The 10,604-nt window shown below is 38.2% G+C and overlaps 4 protein-coding genes across 6 annotated transcripts in view; 1 reads left to right on the top strand and 3 right to left on the bottom strand.

The window, feature by feature from the left end:
* LOC111478507 (vegetative cell wall protein gp1-like) overlaps nt 1–10,604 on the bottom strand; it is a 446,768-nt gene that overhangs the window by 96,092 nt on the left and 340,072 nt on the right. The gene's annotated exons all lie outside the window — the stretch shown is intronic.
* Nucleotides 245–2,395, bottom strand: LOC111478518 (60S ribosomal protein L6, mitochondrial). The gene is made up of 2 exons (XM_023122812.1): nt 2,119–2,395; nt 245–865 (listed from the first exon to the last, which is right to left on the bottom strand). Exon 2 carries the CDS (start codon nt 847–849, stop codon nt 541–543), a length of 309 nt encoding a protein of 102 aa, XP_022978580.1. The 5' UTR covers nt 850–865; nt 2,119–2,395; the 3' UTR covers nt 245–540.
* LOC111478429 (pyridine nucleotide-disulfide oxidoreductase domain-containing protein 2-like) lies at nt 2,652–8,363 on the top strand. Of its 3 annotated transcripts, none has more exons than XR_002717466.1 (16): nt 2,652–3,133; nt 3,233–3,394; nt 3,491–3,670; nt 3,758–3,815; nt 4,085–4,135; nt 4,778–4,863; nt 5,077–5,164; nt 5,265–5,306; nt 5,385–5,459; nt 5,542–5,610; nt 6,516–6,631; nt 6,971–7,083; nt 7,264–7,343; nt 7,490–7,641; nt 7,839–7,905; nt 7,985–8,363. XR_002717466.1 is itself a non-coding variant. In XM_023122682.1 (16 exons), the coding sequence occupies exons 1-16, from the start codon at nt 2,880–2,882 to the stop codon at nt 8,112–8,114; spliced, it is 1,692 nt and encodes a 563-aa protein (XP_022978450.1). In that variant the 3' UTR covers nt 8,115–8,363. The 3 variants fall into 3 exon arrangements, 2 of the variants coding, with proteins under 2 accessions (XP_022978451.1, XP_022978450.1); XM_023122682.1 differs by having other exon boundaries at nt 2,880–3,133; nt 7,521–7,641; XM_023122683.1 differs by lacking the exons at nt 7,490–7,641; nt 7,839–7,905; nt 7,985–8,363 and having other exon boundaries at nt 6,971–7,211.
* LOC111478508 (AP-3 complex subunit sigma-like) lies at nt 8,218–10,604 on the bottom strand. The gene is made up of 7 exons (XM_023122801.1): nt 10,298–10,604; nt 10,171–10,213; nt 9,986–10,047; nt 9,622–9,718; nt 9,107–9,177; nt 8,768–8,859; nt 8,218–8,673 (listed from the first exon to the last, which is right to left on the bottom strand). The coding sequence occupies exons 1-7, from the start codon at nt 10,364–10,366 to the stop codon at nt 8,610–8,612; spliced, it is 498 nt and encodes a 165-aa protein (XP_022978569.1). The 5' UTR covers nt 10,367–10,604; the 3' UTR covers nt 8,218–8,609.

The following is a 10,604-nucleotide window of genomic DNA, read 5'->3' as shown; positions in this document are numbered from 1 at the left end:
TGTTGGTTAAAGTACACTTTTTGGAAGAGTGCTTTACTTGTTTGAAAATGTAATTTAAACTGGGAAGAATATTGATGTAAGAATTCATCTCAAATATACAGTAAAACGTTTCAGGCAGCCGTCATTTCCTAATGCATGCATATTCCCGTACAAATTTGTAGTTGTCATGTCATTCAGTCAATCCTTCAATTTCTAAATAGGAAGAAAGCATGTTGAATAATCACCGAGAATTGGCGGAAGTTTGTTAACAAGAAAAGATGGGTAGACATTGAACATGGAAAATGATCATTACAACTCAAAACACAGGCAAGAGTTAACTCTCAACTCTAATATACTTCTTTCCTGCATGATTTGCCAACTCCAACATATTGGATCAATGGGATAACATTTCAAGAATAGGCATTGAAGCAACCAAATTTCAGTCGCATGGCTTAATCTATGGAATGCTCTAAAATGCATACAATAAACCCAATTATTCTTAACTGAGGCACTATATGTCTGAATAAAGATCGATGCGAGGCATTTTTTCGCTCCCGGCATCTATTTAGACTTCTTTCCTTGTTTCTTTTTTATGACCTCGTCGATATACATTATGCCCTTGCCTTTGTATACTTCTGGCGGCTTACAGCTACGAACTGCAGCAGCAAATTGGTGCACCCTTTGTTTGTCAATACCCGTGCAGCAAACCACATTGTTTTTGAAGCAAAAGACACGAACAGCTGGTGGAACGGTTAGTTCAACTTCGTGGCTGTATCCCAGTTTAAGATACAAGAGACGTCCTGCTGCTTCTGCTCTGGCTTTGTAACCAACTCCCACAATCTTCAGGAACCGAAAAAACTTGGCCTCCATTATAGTTCCTGCTCACCTATTACGATGGAATTAACAAACTACTTGGTTTACTGATATTTGAGAGATCATATATTCCATATTTGTTGGAAACAGAAGAAATAGAAATGGTTAACGTTAGACAAGCAGCAAATTCATGCCTTAAAACTGTAATTGGAAAGGCTCTTTGGAGAATACATCACCAAAATTATAATTTGGCAAGCCAATAAGAACGGGCAGAAAAATACTTGCAATAACTTGAACTCCCACAGGATCATTGGTTCAAAACCAGGTATGATAGTCAGCATTCGAGTGGTATTGAATTAAAAAACTTCTACTCTAAAATTAAGTTAACTTGATTATAGAGATTCCACAACCTGGAACCACGCAACCCACCAACCTATTCACTGTAAGCCCATCAACACCCTCAAATTGTTCGTGTGATAACCTAAGATGAATGGGATTCGGTTTAAGATTTTCTGCTCCAAAATTCATCAAATCTCCACCAGACTTGAAAATTGAATTCTTAGGTTGAGATAAATTTATTCATACGAAAGTTTATAGAGATTAAGTAGTAGACAAAAGATAATCCAGCATCTCCTCAGCCACTCCTCATCCCCATCACACCCTATTGACTCGATCCCCAGCATAAGTAAGCAAATAAATGATTTTTAACTCTGTTAGGAAATCTTGTGGTGGTTACTGTTGGATGATGAAAGTCCCACATCCGCTAATTTAGGAATGATCATGGGTTTATAAGTGAGGAATACTAATTCCATTGGTTTGAGGCCTTTTGGGAAGCCAAAGCAAAGCCATAAAGGCTTATGCTTAAAGTGGACAATATATACCATTGTGGAGAGTCGTGTTTGTCTAACCGTTACTAGAATCAGATCACATTCAGAGAAAGTAAAGAAGTTGCTTCAATAGGGGAGCCATCCATACAAAAGTTCATGCTGAGTTACAATTCGTATCTCAAGCAATTTGAGAATTCTAAAACTAAAGTCTACAACTGATAATCATCTTCATGGAGAGGCTTTGCAAATAGAAGACCCAGAATGTCAAGAAAAAAAGAACTCACTGGATTATCTCACGTTTATACATCAGTCCTAAACAAAATTGCGACTGTAACTATCGAATCACGGTTACATGCTTGGGCTGGAAAAACGTAGTCACTCAAACTAATTACTCATTGATATCAGACATTCGAACAGCATATTAGACGATTGACCAATGTATATAAATATAATCGAGATTGTAGCAACCGTAACTGTGCAAAACCTAAAAAAGACAAACCTTGAAGAAGGCGGAGTGAGTGAGATTGAGGGGAGGGAGAGAAGACGGAACAGAGTAGGCCGTATTGAGGCTTGCAACTACGAGGGATTGGGAGAAGCTGAGATGACTGGGATTGCAAGAGATTGAGGGTTCAAAAAACTCTTCGGGATCTGGAGAATTAGCGGCGGAGAATTCGTCGGGGGTGCGGCAGGACGGGCTGCACTGGCTTGAAATATTGAAGGCGGCTGAACGTGAAGTAGGGTTCAGAAAAGGAAGAAGGAAAGGTAGGATTGCAAAGTAATAATAATAAATAAATAAATAAATTACAAGTGAAATTCAAATGTTTTTTTTTCTTTTTCTACTCTTGATTTTGTATTTAGTTGATTTATGATATATTTAAAAATTTTAAAAATAAAGAATAAAGAATAAAATATAAATATACCAAAATTACGAATTACAATGGTAATTTATAGCTTAAAGTATTTAAAGTTGCAATCAAGATTGGTCACATCATGAGGAGTACAAAAATGGAGTTTGTACTAAAATTGTTATTGAAAGGACAAAGCAGCTTGATATACGAAAGCGATTGCGCGCCAACATCGGGAATTTTCCTGTTCTGTGTTGTAATATATGGAAGTGCTTCCGATCGCATGCAAAGATCCCACGGATAAGTAACAATCCCACGGACGATCTGAAATGGTTGGATTGAAGTTGAATTTTCCGTTTATCCATTAAGACATGAGCGAATTTAGCTGTTGTTTACAAGGAATAGAGACGGAGCTATGTGGAATCGAAGCTTCAGCAGCAATGCAACGCGCGCGGTGTTGAAGGAGAAGAAATGGGATGCGCTCATCGTCGGCGCCGGCCACAACGGTTTGATAGCCGCCGCTTATCTTGCCCGTGGCGGCCTCTCTGTTGCGGTGCTTGAGAGGCGCCATGTGATCGGCGGCGCTGCTGTTACCGAAGAGCTGATTCCAGGGTTTAAATTCTCTCGCTGTAGTTACCTCCTAAGCCTCCTTCGGCCCTCCATCATCAGGTAGTTGTAGCTCTTCTCTTTTCTGATCCGATTTACCATTTGTTGCCTGTGAGGCTATTTTTCATTTCATTTCGATGGCGTTCGGGATTGAAATTGAAGGGACCTGGAATTGGGGAGACATGGGTTGAAGCTATTGAAACCCATGGCTGCATCTTTTACACCCTGCCTCGATGGTCGTCATCTTCTACTTGGAATGGACGATGAACATGATTACTTGGAGATATCTAAGTTTTCAAGAAGGGATGCAGAGGCGTACCCAAGGTGATTCTCGCTTTATAACATCTTTCTTATCATTAAGCCTGATCATTTAGTTTATCGTGGATTTTGTTGTAAACTTGGTTCGTGGCTGATGAATAGATATGAAAGACAGCTTCATAAGTACTGTAAGTTCATGGATTTTATCTTGGATTCGCGAACTCCTGAAGCATTACATAAGGGTTCATCATTTAATGACCGGTTGAGAGAGAAGGTGCAGAACTCTATTTTCTGGGGTCGTTGTCTCCAGCATGCGCTATCATTAGGACAAAAAGATATGGTGTAAGTAATTTGAACCAGGATAGTCTTTGCTAGGCATTGATTTAATTTGTTACTCTCTGATGCCTCTCTTTATTTAATTTTTGATAGGGAGTTGATAGACCTTCTAGTATCACCAACTTCTAAGGTCTTAAATGAGTGGTTTGAGGTAATAATGGACTTCGTTTACTTGGATTTTGAGAAGTTTATCTTGGTTGTGAGTTCATATTTTAGATGCTAAGATCTGCCAAATGTTTTAAAAGTTTCTCAGATGTTTAATTAGCCAGAGATTTGCTTATGCTTTCTCCATTAAAATGTTAGCTCCAGGGTAGCCTCAACAGTCTGAGTTTCTCTTGCTTTTTATTTGATTCTCTGCCTGGATGGATGTTTTGTGGTTAATAACCTTTTCAATTCTAACCTTATTTTTGGTTCACACAGTCGGACGTATTGAAGGCAACACTTGCAGGAGATGCCATCATTGGGACAATGGTGAGACTTTATACTTCGGTTTAAATTTGGTTCTGTTGTATACTAAATTCATTTGAGCATCATGATTATTATACACCATCCCCCGCTAACCTAACAGTCCTCTGTAGCAAAGTAAGCTTCAAAAGCCCTTTCGAGATTCTTAGTCGAGCCTCAACGCCCTGCAATCTTTCTAGAGCGCTAACGCCTTGACTCCATCCCCCTTTTCTCTCTATAGTAGAGAATCTTCTGTGTCATGAATACTAATGGCTCTAGGAATTTATATCGTCATCATAGATAGATGTAATCGTTGAGACGACCTTACTTGAACAGGACTTGTTCTATAGGTTGAACAAGTACAACTGTATCCTTTATTTCTGAAGATTTAACTAATGAACAAGTACAACAAGTCATACTAGAAGATCAGCCTTCTTCTATCAACGCAGAATCATGATCAACTCCTGATACAGAACATGATAATAGGAAATATTAGTATATATTACTGCTAATATAAATGGTACATTGTCTTTGTTAATCAACTAAAATTTTCTTTCCAATTCAGTTTTGGAGATTAAACATTCTAGTTATAATGGTTTTGAAGCTCATCCATCAAGTCAACTTATTTTTTCCTACATCAAATGATGATTCTCAATTTATCTTTGGCAGACAAGCATCAATAATTCTGGAAGTGGATATGTCCTACTACATCATGTAATGGGAGAAACTACTCATGGTGACCGTAATATTTGGTCGTGAGTATCTCGTCTTATAAATATTTACAGTACAGACAGCCAATTTGGCAATTTGAATTAACAATCAGGTTAATTTAATGATATTTATGCAAGCAAACATGTAGGTTTCAAGCGATGTTGGGATTTTATCCTCGAAATTAATTGTATTGTATACTGCATGTGCTTCACAGCATTTTAACAATATTCATTGAAGAATATTAACATTAATTGTAGACATGTTGAAGGTGGGATGGGTTCGGTATCCATGGCCATAAGTAACGCTGCCAAAGAAGCTGGAGTTCATATTGCAACAAATGCAGAGGTATTCTATTACAATATTCAGGTCTTGACAACAACTGGATTTAGTCTTGAAGCTAGTCCATTTACTTTTACTCATATACAATATTCATCTTGATGGTCAGGTTTCAGAATTGATGATGGAAGACTCTGGTAGATTAAAGGGGGTTAGTTATTTATTTTCTTGGTCCATCTAGAGGCATCTTCTTATATTCTTATATATCTGCTATATCTTATTAATTAAGGTGTTGCTGGTGGATGGGACACAAGTACATTCATCGGTTGTTCTATCAAATGCAACCCCCTATAAAACATTCATGGTATAATGCTTTACATTAGAGATAAAACACATTAACGTCGATTTGTGCTGCTCAGTTTCTCGTCTTAATGTTTCTGTCGTAGGAAATGGTGCCTCATACTTTTCTTCCAGATGATTTTCTACATGCTATCAAATGTTCCAACTATACCTCAGTAAGACGTACTTGATTATTTTTCTTGCTATTTTTCTGAAATGGAATAAATGTCTCAACTTCTCAGAACTTCATATTTCCCTTATATTTAGTTATGAGATCCTTTTATTAGTTTACCATTGCTCTCAGGCTTTCATTATCAAAAGAATTTTTGTGAGATCCCACATCGGTTGGAGAGGAGAATGAAACATTCTTTATAAGGATGTGGAAACCTCTCTCTAGCATATGCGGTTTAAAAACCTTGAGGGAAACGCCCAAAGAGAACAATATCTGCTAGCGATGGGCTTGGGCCGTTACAATCTCAACCTTTCTTTAGAAAAGGAAGCAAATGCAAATTTTTTCCTCCACCAAACTGCAATTTGCTCAACTAAAATCAAATTTACATATAATAAGGAACCTCAGCCTTTTCTTTTTTAAGTTAAATGAGTTTCACTGTGGTTGTGGGTATGTGGATCTCTTTTTGACGATCAGGAAGGTATCCCTGCTGTTATTTGCTTAGGTAACTGGTTGGAAAAATATTCACTGATGATGATTGATGAATAAAAAGGGCAAGGGCTTGAGCTCATGTTTCCACTGTTCTTGCATTTATTTAATATCTATAATGCTCTTAAAGTTGTAAGATCCTTTTAAGTCCACCACTTTTCTTGGATTCTTTTAGTTGGGATGACTTGACGAGTTACAAAGGCATGACCCTTGCAAGACAGATAGATGACCTTTTCTTTTCCTCGAGTTTGAGTTTTATCATTCGCTTTTAAACTACCATAAAGGAACGTCTTTAAAAGTAATAAAAATGAAAAAATGCTAATAATACGTCTTTCCAAATGTTCAATTAGAAAAAGAAGTATTTTGTAGTTACTTTTTTTTTCTAACCTTCGTTCCCATGCTTGGACTTGCTGGCTAGAACAGGGAACAACAAAAATAAACGTTGCTGTTGACAAATTGCCGCAGTTCCATTCTTGCAACTTGAATAGTCAAGAGGTGGGTCCTCAGCATACAGCAACTATTCATATTGGTGCTGAAAGGTAGGAGAGACAATACTATTATCTTCATGTCATTAGTAGCAGCACCAGAATCATTTTCAATATTTGTTTTGCATGCTAGAGAAACTCATCACGTTATGCCTACTTTTAATTCTTTTATGACATTGAATGCATTTAACAGCGATTCTGTTGTTAGTGGTCGAGATCAATATGAATCGGGGAGAGAAGAACCTATGATTAGCTTTTCGGGAAATTTCCAAACGAACAATTTCAACGGGGGGGGGGGGGGGGGGGGGGGGGGGAAGTAATGCCTTGTTTTGGGAAGTAATGCATTTGATTATCATTACAATCCTCACCTTTCTTTCTTGGTCTCTCTTTTAGAATGGAAGATATTGGCAAAGCTTGCCAAGATGCCTGGAATGGCTTTCCATCAAGACGACCTATTATGGAGATGACAATTCCTTCCTCTCTGGACAAAACTATATCTCCCCCTGGTATTGTAGTTCATATGCTCCCCCAATCACTATTCTACCTGTTTAGCTTAAGAACTATCCTTGTTTGTTACCGTTCCTAAAGTAGGACATGTTCCGATTTTAGAATGGAGGATACTGATAAAGCTACGGTATGCTGCTAATTATCCCATTGGCTGTAAATTTTCAAGAGTTTTATTGTAGGTAAGCACGTAGTCAGTTTATTTACGCAGTATACGCCTTACAAACCTTTAGATGGGTGCTGGGAAGATGTTACATACAGAGTAAGTTGTTTATGTATTTGTTCGTACGCTCACTGTGGCTCTTTTGTCCATTAATGACCTTACTTTTTTTTTATATGGTTTCATTTTCCCAACCTTTTGAATTGATATTGATCTTTGGACCTTGCTATTTTTTCATTTGTTGTCAGTATGACAAGAATGGCACTCTTATCTTTGTAGGATTTATATGCCCAAAGATGTTTCAAGTTGATTGATGAATATGCACCTGGTTTCAGCTCATCAATCATTGGTTATGACATGCTGACACCACCTGATCTTGAGAGGGAAATTGGTCTGACAGGTAAATCCCAATATGGAAACCTCATGGTTCATTTTTCTTCTCTCGATTTCTTTGATAATGTGGAGTTTATTTCTGAAAAACTTCAAACTAGAAGTATATCTGAACAAAAAATTAATGTTGAAATCGGAAGTCTTGCAAATCACATTTTCCAGTTTCAACATGCTTATCTGTTGAAATTTGAGTAATTTATATAACAGGAGGAAATATTTTTCATGGAGCCATGGGTCTAGATTCTCTGTTCTTGATGCGGCCTGTAAAAGGATGGTAATTCTCAGTTTAAATTAATTCTCTCGTCTTGCTTCAAGTCTATATTGAAGAAAATATCCGTTTCCATGTACTGCAGGTCAAATCACAGGACACCAATTAAAGGACTATACCTCTGCGGTAGTGGGTCGCATCCTGGAGGTGGTGTCATGGGGGCACCAGGTCGCAATGCAGCACAAGTCGTTCTTGGTGATCTGCGTGAGCCATAGCCTTTAGGATTTTGTCCCGGTTTATGCCCTCACAACACAGGTCTTGAAATGTAATCAGTATCAGACCATGTCAAGCTACACTAAGTAAATTCCATGGAGTTGAAGAAAATAACGTGTAGTGTGCTGCTTTCGTTTGGTCTCTCTATAGAAACCTCAACGAAGCATTCACCTTTATAAACTCAACATTCAATCAATATGATTGATTAATACAGAATAACAGAGACCCGAACCAAGCGGTTAGGTTTTCTATTCCTAGGAATCTTTTGATTCGATCAAACCCTGTTGCATACTCAGCAGGCATCTGAAATTTGTCTGATCAATCTATGTTCTAGGAGGAATTAATGAGGCAAATGTGTCGTCCATGAGTAAGATAGCTTGGTGACTTGGCTATCCAAGTAATCAGTCAGAGTCAACACAACAGAGTAATAATTTGAAGGCAAGGCATCAAAGGAATGCATGCTGAATCGCTTAACCAGCTCGCTTAAAACAGCAAACTCAACCCCGCCAACCAGAAACTGTTTTGGAGACAAAGTTGATAGAATTCGAGGCTGTTTCTAACCTGCAATGCCAATACAACGACATCAACAGTATTAATACTCGAGCAAATAAAGCAATCGACAGTTTTATGGATGCAAGAGAGAGAGAGAGAGCACTTGGATATTTCTTCAACAGCCTTCACCACTTCAGCAGAACTAGTCTCTAGCACTTGACCACCAGAAATGATTTCATCCAAAATAGAATGCATCTGCATGAAAAGTTTTATTCATATTATTTCCAATTTAAATGTTCAGAAGAATGCCTTGATTGTCATGCAGTACTTCCAACCAAACAATGTTATGTCATGAACTGAGTGCACTTGGCAATTTCAAAAAACAAACTTGAGAAACAAACAACAGACACCACTTGTTTCCTATTCTATGTGGCACTGCGTGCGTTCCCACATCTACATTTATGTGTTGCATTAGAGAGAGAGAGAGAGAGAGAGAGAGGACCTTGGTGTAGTTGAACACTAAGTCGAGCTCACATACATTTTTGAAGCACTTGTCCAATGTTTCTACAAAAACTGACAAAGTAGGGCTAATCATATCACTGCACTACGTATATCACAACAAACTTCTGAAGATCTACATTCAAATGCATTCAAATATGACTGATTGGTTCGATCATGTGTATTCCACTTTAAAGGCGCATATCACTTAGTGATAAGTTTTGATGATTTAACATTATAGTTGGTTCAATTCACATCGAGTTATGCAATTACTCTGGCCTCTTCAGTGAGAGAATTCTAAGCCCAACCTCTTCACCATTTTTTGTACTTATTACTTCTCACCACTTCTGTTACTTACATACTAAAGAATGTCAAAACATAACAAGATAATATCCAATTTAAAACTTGAGGGACCGAGTTGTATAGAAGTCCTCATTGATGCCTGGAAGAATGTAAATAATATTTATATCAAAGTTGATCCAGTGGTCACTAATCCATCACATATAATATTGGAAGTACCTTGGATCAGGTCAAGCATGGCAAGCTCATTCTCAGAACTGTTAAAGACAAACACGAAATAAAGGGTTGCGAAGTGTTTGTATACAACACGAGAGTCCTGCAGCAGAAAGAATAAGCCAATCCCAACGGGTCATTTGAAGACAAAGTTAAAGCAATTCCAGTACAAATAAAGGCACATAAAACTAAATTCATCTGGCACTGATCACCCGGCCGCTCTTTACGCTGCTATCAGTTGAACAAGACCAATCAACATTAATTTTTGACAAATATCTAGCTTCTCCAAGAATCATCAATGCAATACATCCTACATATGGTACTAGAAAGGAAATTGTTACAAGGAATCATGCGATCAACGAAAAATTACCGGACCGAAGATGGACTCAGCCTCGACGAAATTGCTCACGTTCTCAGCTCGACTGCAAAGTACTGTACCAAACCAGAAAACAAAAGAAATCAGAATCAAAATATAGGTTAAATAAATAAATAGTGGCGAGAGTGGATCGTTTTTCGTAATTTGCAAAAATCTAATTGAAATACAGAAATGCCAACCTCCATGGACGCTGCGAATGAGCTCCTGCTGCTTCTCGACAGGCTGAATTCAAGAATTCATCATCAGACAGGTCAGGCATTTAATAGAAGTGCCTCAAAAATTACAAAAAAAAAAAAAAAAAGGGACCTGAAAATCGTAGAACTTAGCAAACCGAGGCTTGCCCTGGGTATTCATCACTATCACCGCACGTATCATGGTAGGCCGAACCCCGAGCACTCCGGTTGATTACAGCGCTGAATCGCACGGTTTGTACCGTCTGGATCTAAGAAATTCTTGTGCCGATTGACTAGCGAAACGAAATCACAGCAATCAATTTCCCGCGAAGAAAATGGGGAATAACGTCCGGCCCCAATGGGCCGAAGTCGAAATTTCAAGGATTGAGCCTGGGCCTCAAAACCGAAAAAGACCAGACCCAGTTGCCTTCTTGGGCTAA

The sequence above is a fragment of the Cucurbita maxima genome, unplaced genomic scaffold (assembly GCF_002738345.1).
Source record: "Cucurbita maxima cultivar Rimu unplaced genomic scaffold, Cmax_1.0 Cma_Scf00004, whole genome shotgun sequence".
Taxonomy (NCBI): Eukaryota; Viridiplantae; Streptophyta; class Magnoliopsida; order Cucurbitales; family Cucurbitaceae; genus Cucurbita; species Cucurbita maxima.
Note: the sequence above shows the minus strand (reverse complement) of the source record. Positions and strands in the feature narration are given on the sequence as shown.

What these genes read in the sequence shown, in the direction of transcription:
- LOC111478429 (XM_023122682.1), top strand. Translation starts at nt 2,880, where the DNA reads ATGTGGAATCGAAGCTTCAGCAGCAATGCAACGCGCGCGGTGTTGAAG. An exon ending in GATGCAGAGGCGTACCCAAG is followed by an intron (nt 3,395 to 3,490) that starts GTGATTCTCGCT and finishes GCTGATGAATAG; the next exon opens with ATATGAAAGACAGCTTCATA. An exon ending in AATGTTCCAACTATACCTCA is followed by an intron (nt 5,611 to 6,515) that starts GTAAGACGTACT and finishes TGGCTAGAACAG; the next exon opens with GGAACAACAAAAATAAACGT.
- LOC111478508 (XM_023122801.1), bottom strand. Translation starts at nt 10,366, where the DNA reads ATGATACGTGCGGTGATAGTGATGAATACCCAGGGCAAGCCTCGGTTT. An exon ending in CTAAGTTCTACGATTTTCAG is followed by an intron (nt 10,214 to 10,297) that starts GTCCCTTTTTTT and finishes TCTTGAATTCAG; the next exon opens with CCTGTCGAGAAGCAGCAGGA. An exon ending in CTGAGTCCATCTTCGGTCCG is followed by an intron (nt 9,719 to 9,985) that starts GTAATTTTTCGT and finishes TTTCTGCTGCAG; the next exon opens with GACTCTCGTGTTGTATACAA.
- LOC111478518 (XM_023122812.1), bottom strand. Translation starts at nt 849, where the DNA reads ATGGAGGCCAAGTTTTTTCGGTTCCTGAAGATTGTGGGAGTTGGTTAC.